Source organism: Vidua chalybeata, chromosome 19 (genome assembly GCF_026979565.1).
Source record: "Vidua chalybeata isolate OUT-0048 chromosome 19, bVidCha1 merged haplotype, whole genome shotgun sequence".
NCBI classification, from domain to species: domain Eukaryota; kingdom Metazoa; phylum Chordata; class Aves; order Passeriformes; family Viduidae; genus Vidua; species Vidua chalybeata.
In genome coordinates, this window is record NC_071548.1 from 9564816 (window position 1) to 9580676 (window position 15861).

The 15861-nt window shown below is 41.6% G+C and overlaps 1 protein-coding gene across 2 annotated transcripts in view; it reads left to right on the forward strand.

Annotated features, from left to right (window-relative positions):
- Nucleotides 1–15861, forward strand: part of PRKCA (protein kinase C alpha) — a 147318-nt gene extending 131457 nt beyond the window's left edge. For both annotated transcript variants that reach the window (XM_053960270.1, XM_053960271.1), the window contains 4 exons: nucleotides 643–723; nucleotides 2074–2181; nucleotides 4588–4728; nucleotides 9191–15861. In XM_053960270.1, the coding sequence (XP_053816245.1) occupies nucleotides 643–723; nucleotides 2074–2181; nucleotides 4588–4728; nucleotides 9191–9355 (495 nt within the window). In that variant the 3' untranslated portion in view covers nucleotides 9356–15861. The remainder of the gene's footprint in view (nucleotides 1–642; nucleotides 724–2073; nucleotides 2182–4587; nucleotides 4729–9190) is intronic.

Genomic DNA, 15861 nt, shown 5'->3' on the forward strand with positions numbered 1-15861 from the left:
TTCCCTGTGTCAGAACTCAATTTGTATTGCTCTGTGAGTCAGGTGTGAACCCAGAGCATGGAAAATACTTGACATTTCCATTAGTCTGAGCAGCAGAACCCCCTTTCTTTTTGGCGTAGCTGGTATTTCATCCTGAGTATCACAATCATGCAGCTTGGGAAAACTTAACTGAGGTTTTTCGAGTCTTGCTCTTTTCCTAAGTTTTGATTCCTTTTACAGCAAAACAAAAATATAAAAATTGAAAAGAAAGGTTTAATTATTGATAGTCCATAAGTTAAGTGAGCCTCATGATTTCAGACTTTGACACAAACAGTTGGGATAATAGTTTTGCTTTGTCTCCTACATTGTGCTGCCGTACTTCCTCCTTTGCCCTCAAATCACATCCCAAGAAGTCTCTGAGCTGTATTTTCCAAGATATCAGGGTACCAAGGGCGTGGGTGGGTTTAGCCTAACACTTGCAAAATAATCTTAACTCCCACTGAAACCCATGATTAGCTGGAGTGAGGATTACAGGATTGTCTTCCTGGCCTTTTTCAAGGAAATCTGTCCTTCTCTGCATGTCACACATATACCTAATGCACCACAAGGCTGGGGTTAGTTAACACAGGGGTTTTCCCTTTGTTGTTTTTTGTGATTATGCAGATTATTGCTTACCAGCCCTATGGGAAGTCTGTGGATTGGTGGGCGTATGGTGTGCTGCTCTATGAGATGTTGGCTGGCCAGGTAAGCTTCTGCCTCCCATGCTTGCTGTGACCTCCTCCTGCCCTCCAAGGCTGCTCTGTTTCAGGGCTCCCTAAAGGTTTAGACCATTACAGGATAGGATTGAAGCCTTTCATTCTGCTGTTATCTCTTTGTACTCTTGACTGACTCAACTGAGAATGTATTTAGGCTTTAAGCTCTTTATGTTGCACCCACATAATCAAGCTCTGCCTTTGAATACGGCTCCTTTGTACTGCAATAATGTTATAAATAGCCATCCTCAGGATTGAAAGGGAGACACTTGAGCAAGAAAATGCATGTCAAGTGGAAAAAATACCATTTAGGAGTTTGAAACCACGGGGAAGCATAATAAGAGCGTGGATAAGCTCTGCATTGCAGTTAAGTCCCAGGAATACAGTTTTTGTACTGTATGTCCTGGGGGTAAAATATGGGTCTCAGCACTTGGAAATGTGCTCAGTTGCAGACCCCTCATTCTGCACAGTTAATGAAAGGCTGCTCTCTGAGTCACTCGGGTGGGGAAACAACACTGTGCTGCAAAAAATGGCAGATAAGCACCAACTTAAAGGAGCTCTGTTAGTCTTGAGCTGAAAAAGATTCTTGCAGTTGGCTTTCAGTGAGTGGTAGGTAAAGGCAGGCATTTCCCAAGCTTAAAACATACATTTGTAACAAATACCTTTAAGAGTTTCTCTGCAGAATTCCAGTGGACATTTAAAAGTCTTCGTGTGTAGCAAGTGCAGCTGTTAACATTTGCAGGCTGAATTGCAAATATTGGCCATCTGAATGCTTTGGAGGAAAGGAGATTTGCCATTAGCTGGGTCTTGCACATATCCTGGGGATTTATCCATGGGCACTTTCCCACCCTGTATTTTAAAATATAGTGCAGCCCTTTCTTGTGATAGTCTCAGAAGCAGAATCTACAGCCATGACATAAAACAAAGTGGACTTTAACTGGAATTAAGTGAGGAATGGATATACCTTAGCACCAGGTAATTGAAAGTTATTCTCCAAACTTCACCCTTTGAAGTATTTTGCCTGTCTGGTGCACAGTAGCTTTAAAAACTGATTAAAGTTGATCACAAAGATAATCCTGCACACATTTCATTAACCCGGCTGCCATTTTGGGGACAGAAATGAACATTTCTCCTTGATTTTAATCTGAGACTGTCAAACACTAAGCTTCTGGGTCAGCAGATATCCAGGCTGCAGATTTCTGTGAGTTTGGGAGGTGTTCCTGGACCAGGAGCACTGCTGTATAAGGATCTCTTTGGGCATGGTGTCACGCCATTTCAGAAAAAGTGGAGAATTTAAAAGGAAAACTCAGTAAGTTACTCACTTTTGATTTATTTTCAACAGCCTCCATTTGATGGGGAAGATGAAGATGAACTGTTCCAGTCCATAATGGAGCACAATGTTTCCTACCCAAAATCACTGTCCAAAGAAGCAGTCTCCATCTGCAAGGGGGTGAGATAAAATGTTATTTATCATTAAGTTCCTTTTTGGCAATCCTTGTGAGTCACTGGGTTTGCTTGGCTCTGACACAGCACTGTAGTATTTTAAAGTGCAACTTCTGTCAGGCAGTGCTGAGCTGTGTTGTCACTTGGTGTCACTGGTAAGTGCTGGGCTCTTCCCGCTGTGCCTGCTTGTTTTATGGAAAGAACAAATGTCAGAATCAGTGGCTGCCAAATCCAGAGCAGAATTTATAAACAGGACCATGGTGTGAAGAGTCTCCCCCTGCTTTGCCTCTCGACCACGGCAGCACAGCCCCGATTCTGCAGGGTGAGACTTCTCAGCTTGGCTGGAGGTGCTCCAGCCAGTCCTCAGCCCAGAATGCCTAATGACAGGATCAGAGCATGGGAGTTCAGGAGAATCATTTTTAAATGCAGGTGAAGATGAGCTTATGTGAAAATCTTTAGCATAAATGCAAGGAAACCATAGGAAAATTCTCACCCAGTGGTACCTGTGTGGCCTAAATTACTCTTAGGTACGAAATTATTTTTTTTATTACTTTTAAGGAAAATAATAGATTTGGCTTCAGGGGATTAGCTTAGGAAAAAAGAATTCATTTGACTTTCCTTTGATTCCATGTGATTCTCTAGAGCACCATCAGTCTGTAGCTTTTCCAATCCACTGCCTGTTAGGGGTTATTTGATGTCTGACTTACACTGATAAAACACCACTGCACTTAGTTAATTTGGTATTTACATTCTTCCTATCCTTTTCAACCATTTATGAAGTATTATACATGAGCTGGATATTAGTCCATTAAAGAAAATCATCAAGGAAAAGGTGTTTGGAACAAGAAGGTAAAATGAAAGACCATGCTAATTTTGGAGCTTATCCCAGTGTAGATGTGCTGGCCAACAAAAAATAAACATTATGTATTTTTGTAAAGTACATTGAGATTGCTGCCTTGTCGTGACAATCACATATTCAAACAGCACAGTCTGAACCTGATGAAATTGCCCTGTTTTCAGCTCCCGTTTGCTTTTTCTCTGTGCTCATGTCAAGGGAGGGCAGAAAGCTAAAATTACCCTGCACCTTGAGATTTTGGGCAAGTCTCTGTGAGACTGACATGTTCTTCATCTGCTAAACTGACAAATTGATCTCAGGTTTCAGTGGGAGTTTTTCCTGAGCTAAGAAGTCAATATGAGAAGGTTTCTGACCCTTGCAGTCAGTGGTAGCTCAGCAGTCCCAGGACTGGGCACCATTGGGCAAGACAAACGTGCCCACTCTGCTCTTGGAATTGATTTGTCTGCTTGACTTCCATTCCACTGATTGAGAGTTTGTTGGTTTTGGTAAATGCAGCAACTTTGGAAAGAATTAAAACTACTGGAATCAATACTCCCATTTTCTTTTATCACCTACTGTTAAAGCAAGGGGTTTGGAAAAGGTAACAAAAATGGGAATGTTGCTGTAAATCTTGAAGAAGGCTGTGATTCCTGCCCAGTGCACAGCTGCTTCCCAAACCTCCTTAGAGTCACTTTTATTTTAGGTTCAAAATCGGAATCAGATCAATTCAACATTTGGAAGGAGACTAAAGTGGTACTGAGGTTTTAAGAAGATCTGTTGAGGTATCACTCCCAGCAGTACATTAATCACACAGAATTTGTAACAGAGCTTTAAAAAGTCCCCACGAAACTGGAAGTGAGGGTTTAAGGCTGCATTGCACAATTCCCAATGAACACACCAATTGGAAAATGCTGAGGAACTTGTTAATTAGGGAGCACATTCCAGTTTCTAATCACTCCAGGCTGGTGGATTTGGGGCTGGTTTGTTTCCCCAAGTCTGTTTAATCTCTGTAACTGGGTATAGTATTGACCAGGATGTCATTAAGAATGCAAGGGAGGAAACACAGATTAGATGTTGTCAGCTGGGTGCCAAAGAATTGGAGGCTCTGTAATGAGATGTCTTGAACAAGCCCCAGAAAAACGAAATGGGAATGTGGGGGGGTTGTACTTCATGGAGCTTTAGTGCATTGGAATTTATGATGTTTCATTGATTGTTGAGATAGGGCAGGAGCTGTTCTGGAGATCTGTAAGACTGAACTGAGAGACTGGAGGTGAAATTCAGGAGTGGGTTGTGACAGCAGGGATGGCAGCGTGTCCTGGGCACCACCTGCACCTCCAGCAGCAACCTCTGCCCAGTGGGAAAAATTTCCCCAGTGCAGCCCCTAATTTTGCTGCTGATTTGCTGTCTCCACTGATGAAGCAAGAAAATTCTTTTAAAATTTAATTTTAGCTTTTCTAAACAATCTTACTAGCAGTGTGTATCTTCAGGAGAGGAGCAAGAGCATTGCAGGCAGGGGAAAGTCCCTCTCACTTTCCTTCCATCATTAAACCGAATCATTTGGTGTTTTCTTCCCAACAGCTAATGACTAAACATCCTGCAAAACGCCTTGGCTGTGGCCTGGAAGGTGAAAGAGACATCAGGGAACATGCTTTCTTCAGGAGAATTGACTGGGAGAAATTGGAGAACAGAGAGATTCAGCCACCTTTCAAACCTAAAGTGGTGAGTGAGATGCCAGAGGTCCAGACGCCTCACTGTCCCATCTGGGTCACCAAAACTGATGCCTTGAGGAGCTGGAACAGGGGCTAGATGGAGTTAAGGGGAATAAAGAGAGTATTTATTGAAGAGCCTTCAAATGCCACACCCTGGCAGTACCAGAGCCACAGCTGTGGCTCTGCCAGGATGGCTCCAAGATGGAAGCAAAAGAGGGCTTGGTCACAAGATCTCACATTTTTATAAGTTTTGGTCCATTTGCATATTGGAGTTAATTGTCCAATTCCAGCTCCAGCCCATGCAGTCCCATCCTGCTTGTTTTTCTCTCTTCATTCCACATTGTTTGTGCTCTTGGGCCTGAGCTTTGGATCATTTGTCCTTGGTGCCCAGCTGGAGCAGGAATTGTTTTGTCTCCCTGCTCTGTGCACAGAGCTCAGCATCCCCTCATGTGAAGCCCAGACTGAAGCAGCACAGAATGTGAAAAATAGAAAAGCTCAAACCTGAGGCATCATTTCCCTCGCTGACTGTGGCTGCAGCCCTGCTCCCCGAGGGGTGGGGTTGCTGCTGCAGATCTGGGGCATGGCTGAAATGAGGCCATTTGATGAGGGCAGAGCTGTCTGTGAGCCTGCTCATGCTTTGGTGTAACCTGGGGAACTTTGTGCCTTGCAAAAAAGCCTCACAGTGGTTTGGGCCCTGCCTGGATGGGCACACACCACGTGAGGAGCTGAACACAGGGAAAACTGGCACATCCACATCAGCCACTTGAGACTGGTCATAAATGTGGTTAACAACTGTCTCCTCTGAGCAGCATCTAAAGGCAAGATCTGACTGAGGGATTTGGATTAGAGGGGTGAATTTCTCCATGGCTGGCTGCCCAGCACAGGGGCTTTTATTCGCCATCCTACAGCAATGTCTGCTCAGTTTGCAAGATTAATCCCTGGTTTATTTTCCATGTTTATTACTGGTTTGGACATGTATCTACAGGAACATTTTAGAAATCCAAGCAAGTGGAAAGATGTCCTTACCCTGAAAGCTGTTTGCATAATAGAATTGGAAGAGCTTTGCTTGTTGAGCCAGAATTTCTTTCAGCATGTACTGTGCTTCACTGACAGGCAACGAGAAGAGTTTGCACACAAGAACACAAGCTTTAAGGAACAGCTGTAAATTGTTATGTCCTAACATTGAACCTTTCTTCTCTAACCCTTTTATTTTTCAGCTGAGAATCCTGGCTGGCTTTAGCACTTCAGGTGTAGGATGACTGCTCTTTACATTGATTTATTTGCCAATACAGACACACCAGTGTCTGTCACGAACTAATGAACAGAGAGACACCAATACCTGAATTATTCCTCACTTTTTTCATACAAATGACTTTTTCGCATGAACAGGAGGAGAGTTGAAGCTGAGAAGGGTGTTTATTGCTAAAGGAAACACCTTTTTGCTATGGTGTGGATTTTGCAGGCCGGGAAGGGTGTAAATAAGTGAAGAACTTGTGTGGTGCTGCCAGCCCTGCCCAACCCTTCCCCAGAGCTGGCTGTGCAAAGGGGAGCTCATAGAGCTTATTTTATTTGAGATTTTTCTTAACATGCTTCTCAAGTCAAATTTAAAGCTGATCATAAAGCAGATCTACCTTCACATCTGTAATTTTTATTAGCTCAGGAGCTGAGTGCTTAGACTCTCCTTGAAGTTAAAAGTAACACCAGGATGAAGGTGCTAAAAGCTTGAAGTGTGGTCTGGTTCCATCAGAGCTTCCTGGCAGATCCTGGCTGCTCCTCAGAGCAGCTGTGCTCTGTCTCCCTGGTTATCATGACCTGGTTTGTTTGCACAGGCTGCTATTAAAATACACCGAGGCGGATTCACACGGAGCCCGACTCTCCTGACAAAAATAACTTAAAATCCAAGTCCAGTATTTACATACCCTATGCACAACTCATTTATGGTGATTGCTGATTCTATTTGTATCAGTATCATACAGTTATAGAATCCTTTAGGTTGGAAAAGACCTTTAAATTCATTGAGTTCAGCCATTATCCCAGAACTGCCAAGCCCACCACTAACCTGTGTCCCTAAGCACCACATCTACACAAGTTTTACATCCCTCCAGGAATGGATATTGACTTTAGAAAGCAAAGAACACACAGCCCTTAATCTGTTTGAAGATATGGATGTATTTTTGTTTGGGGTGATATTTTTTGGGAAACCTTTGTAGGTACATCTTCTCAAGGAAGTGCTTTCCTGCAGGAATAATCCTGCTGCTTCCACAGTCCTCATTCAAACACAGAGCTGCAGATTTTGGGTCAGCAGTTGGGTGCTGTAAATAGCATGTTCCCTTCCAGATTGACATTTCACAGGTTATAGGCATAGACTGATTATTTGGCAAGGACATTTGACTCGTATTTCCAAGTTTAGGGGTTTGAGGAGTCCTGTAATTTCAGTTGTACTCTAATACTGCCTTAAGGTTCAGTGCTACTCTTTAATGTGAAGACAAATACATCATTGAAGATACAAATTTATTTATAAGCTACTCTGTTTGCACCCAAAATATACCCATATTTTGTATGATTTATTTCTTAGCCTCTACTAGCATAAGCAATGTGAGACACCTCATGGTCTCAGGGGTTCAATGTCCAGCTTGTTTGAATACTTTCCACTTGCTGAAAAAAAAGAAGAGGGGAAAAAATTTTAAAAAGAAAGAAAATAGCATAATTTTGTTGCAGGATGATGCTTATCTGTAGAACATCTTTTTAGCAAAAAATTTCTTTTTAGCAATAAAAAAAATCTCCTTTTGTGGCTGCTCTGAGCTGGCTGTTGTGCCTCTAAATTAATTCGACTTAATTTGGGGCTACATGCCAATAATTCAGAGGTTTTTTCCTTGTCAAAGTTCAGCTCTTTCCAGAGATTCTGTCCCAAAATGCAGAGGCTCATGGGCACCAGGGCATTCGATGAGTGGTGCAGAAGCCTGGGTGGAGAGAGCAGAGCCCCGTTAGCTTGACCGTGGTGCAGCATCCCTGTGCTGGTGTTCTTCCAAGGCTGGACAAGTGTCCTCTGTGAGCACTGGGCTCCAGAACCTGAGCTCATGGTCTGAAATGGGAGCCAACGTGTGCCCGAGGCAGCAGAAGTTCTTTGCAGCTCAGCTCAGATGGCAGGGCCAGCCCAGCACCTGCCAGGTGCTCTGTGGGAAGGTTGGAAACTCTGCCTGGGCTGTTTCCAAACCTCTCACTCTGAATCCCCTCAGTGGGCTCCTCTCCAGTACATCCTCCTACAAATGCACAGATTTACTCGTGTTGCATTAATTCAGAAAAAAATCAATATTTAATATTGGTCTGTTGTACAAGCCATATTCTGCCCTTTCCGAGTTATCCTCTGAGTCTGAAGATAATAATGGAATTTTACCCTTTACATCCACATGCAGGGATGTTGAAGGGATGGACAGAGAGGAAAGGGTGAGGAGCAATGGGAAGAAACATTCACTGCCTTTATCTCACAGCTGCTTTGTCCAAAGATGTGTTACAGTAATTTTGAAAAGACCACATTTACCAGTTTCCTCCTCACCTCTCCACAATATTCAATGCCTAATTTTCCTCAAAAATTCTTTCTTTTCTTGCACATAAGCTAATTTCATTCTGGTACCACCTTCCTATTTTTTTAGCATGCTTCTGGTCATACTTCTCTGCTTATCAAATCTTTTCTGCATTCCTCAAAACTCTTCTTTCTACAAACCTGGTTTCTTTTGTTTTCTGAATTGTGCTCAGGCTGTAGCTGTGTTTAGCCCCATTCTTGGCTGGACTTTGCCCAAAGATGAGTCTCTTAAGAAAATAAAGGAGGAAACCTGTGATAGCAAGTTTTGGAACAAGGACCTGTCCTGGGATGTGCTCCCTGCCCAGCCCTCCTGCCATCCCAAGGACTGAGACCCTGCTATAATTTATGAATTTATAGGAGTTCAGTGAATTTATGGGAATTTATGAATTTATAAGTAAAAATAAATTTATGAATGTATAGGAATTCAGGAGTTCAAAGCCTGTTCAGTGAAGAATCAAAGCACATAAATGAATTGCAGTAAGCTTTTTGCAGGTTTTAAAGGAAACAGAGACTAACACAAAAAATTTAATTTTCTATGATAAGGCTTTTAAAAAGAATGAAACAACTTGACAAAGAAAGTATCTCTTGCCAACATATGTTTATCAAAATATTTCCTTCTTCCTTTTGTATCCCAGTAATGCTGAATATTTAAGCTCTTTATCTCGTCACCTCATGCTGATGGATGGAAACCTTTCTGACTGCTTTTTATCAGGATTCAGCTATTAAAATTTCACTGTTTGTCTGGGATTTCTTTGTCGAAATACCTGAAAAGAAAATTTTCCCTCAGCTACTCATAAGAAACGAGGGAAAGCCTTGCATGTATCCTGACAACTCTCCTGTTGTACTGCTGACATTTTTCAGCCTGTTTTTCTGCTTTTCTGTTTCCTTGCAGTGCGGCAAAGGGGCTGAAAACTTCGATAAGTTCTTCACACGAGGACAGCCGGTGTTGACGCCTCCAGATCAGCTGGTCATTGCCAACATAGACCAAACAGATTTTGAAGGGTTCTCTTACGTCAACCCCCAGTTCGTGCACCCCCTTGTAGAAAATGTAGCATGAGACAGCAGAACAAATCCCGCCGTGGGGGAACAGCTGTAACCCTACAATTTTTAGGCTTTCGCCTCGTTGATTCCATTTGGCCCTGGAAATTGTAGGGTTAGAGGGCGGAAGATGAGGGAAGGGCCACTTAGTCAGGATTTGGGCTTTGCAGCAGCAATGTTGTCTTAAGAGGAGATAAATTAGTGTACGGTGCCCACTTTTTCTTCTAGAAGTCGCCACTGACTTGTCGAAACTTACCCATGTTTTGGTACGTTCTATATTTTGTAACTTCCCACTGTCCTTTTGCTCCCTTTTCCACTCCGTTGTGTTGGAAAAACATCTGACACAGGATGGTGGTCTGAACCAGAAGTCACCTCAAGTATTTATTCCTTGGGGGCGGATGCTGGGAGGTGGGAGCTCCTCCCCGCGCTCCCGGGGACTTCAGGGGCAGCACCAGAGACTGAGCAGGGTCAGCTCCGGGGGGGAGAGGCATTGCAAAAACATCACTGAAAGTGTTTGCAAAATGTGGCAGGAGAAAAAAAAATACTTGGGAATGGGTGGGGAGGGGGATGAAATCAAATTAGACCCCAAGGCTTGGTGAACCATTCCTGTAAAATCCCAAAGAAAAGCGCTGGGGTGGTGGCCACGTCTCTAGGATTTGTGCTAGGAGGAGCATGTGATAAACTTGAGGGTGAAATTTTGTCTTTAATAATAATAATAATAATGATAATAGTAATAATTTTAATAATACTTTTGTGAATTTTTAATCTCCATGAGATTATTCTGTGATCCAGGGTACCATTGTCTGTTCAGTTGGTTTCATTTACACCACTCCTCAAGTTTACTGTTAACTGGTTCTAATACCAATATTTTACTATGAAATTTATTAACCTGGAATGTAAAACAAAACTGTAATTCCTTATATCTTATGTACATGTGTTTATTTATAGTCTGCAGCATAGGACAGTAAATTGAAGAAATCATCATGTATACTAAATTAACAAAAAATGCAGCCCCAAGTGACTTCCTGATTTCTCCAGAATAACTCATGAAAATCAAGTGAGATTTAGTCTTAAATAATCAGTTTTAATTCAGAAAACTTTGGGCTGTAGAATAATCAAGCCTGAAAGAAGCAGCACCTAAAACTCGTTTTATTGATAGAATGGAATTTAATACGTTTTACATATGCTTCATGCAATGAATTTTGCATGTTTAGTAATAACTCTTAATAATAAGGGTTAATAAATAATAAGCAGATCTATATTATTGACATAATCGTATCAAGCATAAAGAGTATTATAAAAATTTTATAAAACAACTTGTGCTTTATTTGTGAAAGTTCTTGTTCCATTTAGATTTAGCTCAATGTTTTCTTGCTATTGTTTTGATTTTTACTTTAGGTTTTAAATATTGTTACTGGCTTAGGGTATAATCTCTTTTTTTAAAAGTAGATATACTTTTAAACAATAATTGCTACCTGCAGGTTTTATACGAGGTTCAATTAGGCTTTCATTTCACATCTGCTTATTACTTGCAGAGAAGGAAATAGACTTTATTTGCAATGATGAACACTGTAATTAATGCAATCTTCTCCTCTCCTATCACTTAGATAAAAAATTTTGATATTTCCTCTTAATACTTACCAGAAGATATTAACTCGAATATCAGTAAATAATGTTTTGTGCATATTTGGGTTTTGTTACAGCATGTAAAATAGTAGTTGGTCCATTTCCTTTTTTTTTTCCTCTCCTGCCTTGATCCCATTAGCAGCCACAGGCACTTTTTGTCTGTCAGATGTGCATGATGATGCCAGAAGCATGATGTCTCTGTTGCTGCATGCAGACTGGGTACAATTTTTCCAGCATGTAAACATATTGAAAAAGTAAGATATTTGCCATAAAATACTTCAATTTATACTAGAATATGTAATGGGGTGGGGTGGGAGGGGAACCTACTTTCTAATCATCTTTTATGACAATAAAACATGGAACCTGTGCCAAAGATTCTGTCAGAAAGATCCAATCCTGCCAGAGGGGAGGGCTGGCCCTGGGGGTGGCCTGGGTGAGCTGGGCAGTTGTTGAGGGAGACGTGGTTGGATTCAAGGGTGACTGTGTCGAGCTTCTGCACCTGCAGGGCCCTTGGGAAACGCGGCTTTGGGGCCAGGAGGTGCAGTTTCCACACTCCAGAAGTCCAATTGTTGCCCTGTCTCAGTCCTTTTGGACCCCCAGCTCCCACGAGGGGCATCTTGGAGTGATCAAAGCCTGACATTCCAAGGTGTGGCTCACCAGGGGCGTTGGCCAGCTGACAGGAACTCAGGTCATTGCCTAAACAAACAGGACTCCAAACTTTTCAAACATTTTAGGAGTAAGATTTTTAAACTGTTCTGTGTCAAATATGTTGTCATCCAAGACTGGGAGTTCATTTTCTCCTTTGTGTATTATGTACTTCAAAAACGATGGTATTCACCATAAAGCATGTGGCCTGATGCAGCATTCATGACTTCTTTTCTTTTTTTTTTTCCTGACTATTATTAGCCTGGCAATGATTAGTAAAATGCTGTAGAAGACGATATATTGAATTAAGATATTAGATTACTGAGTCTCAAATTTGAATAAAGAAGGGGCTCTCAGCTATGCCAGTCTGCCAAGAGGTGCCACTGTGCTTGTTTTTAAAATGTGAAGTGAAAAAGACACTTTTGAAAAAGGAAAATACAGGGAGAAATACCAGTATACAGGTTTGGGGAGTGAGCAAAGAAGAACAAGGGCAGAATTGAACCAAGCCAGAAACCAGGCAGGAGCTCCCCTCCAGGGTAGATGTTGCCACAGTTCTGTTTTCCTGATGAAATCTGAATTTTCCAAGGAAGTCCCATTGCTGGCACAGCTGTGACAGTTGATGCTGTTCACACCAGGACACGGTGTCACAGGGCTGCTCTGACACTGGGACAGAGCTGTTCATTTTCTGGCTACTTTTCATACCCAATTTCTTCAGCCCTTGTGTTTGTCTCCCAGTTTTTCTGACGTAGAAGCAGAAATTCCTCTTGAGCATCGTTACCTGAGGTCTCCGGGCCTGTGACAGACGTGCTGCCTTCTGGAGGTTTCTGAAACACTTAGGAAGAGGTACTGTGAACTCATGGATCCTGCAGGAGCCAGGCAGGGCTGGATAAAGCAGGGATTTGTTGTGTTACCCCTCTCTGCTCTTCCTGATGCCCTCACATGCTCTGACCTTTCCTGAGAACTCCCACTGGCTGCTCAGAATCCAGAAATTTACCATGGCAAGGAAAACCTGAAGAATCCAGCCAGAACTTTCATATCTTTTTAGAGACAGATGTTATTTATATAATATTTTTCACAAGATTTGGTTTTCTAGAGAACATGTATCAACAGAAGGAGAGGCATTAGAGCTGCTTCTCTTTCACTTGTGTTTGACAGCAACTGTAGTCCCAACACCCACACCGGGACTACACCAAGATTCCCAAAAGGCAAATTGAAAATTGTGCTGCTCTGAAGCTGGGCTGGAAGTTTTGGGAGCTGTAATTAAAAATTGTATTGCACTGAAGCTGGGCTGGAAGTTCTGGGAGCTGTGTTCCCATCCCTGTGCTTGAGTCCCAGATGGTTCCAGGGCAGCCCCATTCCTGCTGGGAGAGGCACAGGTTTGCCATATAAAACTTCCTAGGGGTTTTCAGGGATCAAACAGGACTTAACTGGCTCCTAGGCAAATTCTGTCATTATTCAGGCATCTGGATGCTTTTGTGCACCTTTGAGTGACCAGAGCAGGGTGGTGGCATTCCAGGACAACCATTTCACCCACCAGCCAGGCTCGGTGCTCTGAGCAAGGTTGGACATATGTGAGAAGGAGAAAGCACATTCCCATGATAAAATAGTTCTCCTTAGTCCTATTTGGAAGAGAACTGCAATTCAGCTTTCTGATTCTTCATTCTTTCCAGAAATACAATTGAATTCCCTTTTACAAACTAAAGAAGGTTCTTCTGGAAATCAGCTGCTAGTTTAAAAAAACTCATCACGTCTGAATGCTGCTGGCCTTTGAAATCCATCCTGTCTTTTGGGGTGAATCCAATTCAGTAATGCTGGGCTTCTATAAAATTAATAAGGTCGAGCAAGAGAGGAACTTGTCTCCTAGCTGGCAAGATGACACATCCAAGGGTGGAGTGGTACCAGTTGAAAAGTGTTTTCTGAGCCAGTATCTCTGGATGCAGTCCCAGTTAAATGCCATAGGAGACACATGCAGTGAGCAGGGGGACAGATCCTCCTTATTGCGCAAAGCATAGCTTTGGAAAGAATTAGTAATAATAATAATCCAATAATAAAGCTTTGATACAAGTAGAAAGCATATCTACAGTATATTGAGTTTACAGTAGGCGTTTGGACCTGCCAGGAAACTTCTGGAAATATTTAATGTGATTTTCAGTTCTTTTAGTCATTAGCATAAGTTGTTGTACATAGGGGTTTTGTCTCGTTGCAGACGTGAGCGTGGGCTGTGTTTGATGTGTCCCCTCTGTAGGTGGGCACTGAGCTGCCAAGTAGTCAAAAAGTAGACAAGCTAAAAAGCACTTTTTTCCCTCAGCCCCTCACTCGTAGACGGGATGTGAAATAGCTGAGTTGCAGAAATAAGCAAGATTTGACTCCATAAAGATGCGTGATTCCCTCACCGTGCCAGTAACAATTGGGAATTAAAAAGCCTTATCATGGATGATGATCATGCACTACAGCCCTCCTGTTCCCAGGAAATCCTTCAGAGGGAGAGGCCACTTGTTAACCTCTCTGCCTCACTTACCTCACCTGCAGCATGGGGGTAATAACGCTGACTGACCCCAGAGGGAGGGCTGAGGACTTCTTAGGCAATGTTTCTAATTCACTTTTAACCTGAAAAGAGTTGTGTACGTATTATTATAATTTTTAATATTAAATCAGCTTCTTGGATTCACATGGTACTGCTGGCTATGCCATGCTGTTTCTACTTTTTTATAGAACTTTAGTAACTCTGCTGAAACCGTTTGAAGAGAAATAAAATCAGATCTGATACGTTTCTTACAGAATCTGGAGTGCAGCTTTTGTACCTGGAGTCAGGGTGTGGCAGGGAGTGATGCTTGCTGATTGTCTAGGTCAGCTGCACTTAGCTCTTTTCCAGCTACTGAGATTTTTATGTGCAATTTAAAAATTCCGTGTGGATGGAAGTCTTAACAGAACTAAAAATTGGAGGGGGAGATTCCCTTTGGGTAAATAAAGTCAGCACAGCTTTTTTCTAGTTTTTACTGACTCCTGCTGAAGGAGGAGCTCTGTTCTTTGTGCAGCTGGTTTGTCCATGACAGGTCAATATTTTCTGTTGATATTTTAATGTATTTCTGTGTTGTAAATCTGTCTTTGTGCTTCTTTTTTTTTCCTTGTCTGTGACACCATAGTTCAAATTTAAAAGAAAACTGCTCCAGAAGCTGGTTTTTTTTCTTCCACTGATGTCAGTTGACCTAAATAAATAAATTAAGTCTGTTAATGATTTGAAACACTGCAGGATAAGTAGCAACAACATTGACACAGCTGCCATTGAAGCTCATTTCTCACTCTGGTTACATTGGACACTCTGCAGCTGATGTTTCATTCGTTTTATAATTATTAATGACAGGAACGTTTCATAGAAAGGAAGATGATGTTCATGATCTTTACAAACATTTTCCTGAGAACTGTTTGAATTTCTTTTCCTTCTCTCTGAACCCCTTGAGGTGACACTGTCCAGAGTTCCTTCCAGAGCTTCACAAACTCCTGGCTTAAAAATCTTAAAATTAACAAACCAAAACCACTACAGCTTCCAAGGCACCCAGGAACCACAGAGCTCCCTGGGTGCTGAATGCTTGGCCAACAGCCCCAATTCACTGAAAATATTAATTTTAAATAAAGACAATTATGTGTTTGTACCCACTGTTGGCCTTGGAGTATAAAAACAATGTTCTTGCAGGGGTAATAAAAATTTAATCTATGGCTTGTTCCCCAGACCTTTCATTTGTTCTTTCCCATGTTATCAAAATATATGTTAAAAAAAAAAAAATCAACAAAATGAAGCTCTTTGGCTCTTTCTAAAATGTGCATTTCTCAACACTCTGTGGTTTTGCACAGCAATACAGAGAACACCTGAAACTTCTCAAATGACTGTATGCTGCTTAATTCTTTTAAACATTAAGTAATCCCACCTTGAACTCAATAATATTTTTAATATTATTTTAAGACCCAGATGTTGTATTTATATAGAGGACAACATTATTTATTTTCATAATACTTATCTGCAAGATGCTACCAGAAAATTTGGAGAGGTCATGCATTTTTCAAAAGATTTAAAAAAAAACCCCAACCATTGGAAGTGTAGTGGGCAAGACTGATGTACAAATTCCAGCATCTTTTGTTTGTTTGTTTGTTTGTTTCATAATTCACAGTATCTTCAATCTTTGTTTGCATGAAATGCTTTTGTTAAGTATTAATTGTAGTTTCAAAGCAAGTGTGTATGAATAAAAATACTGATCATTA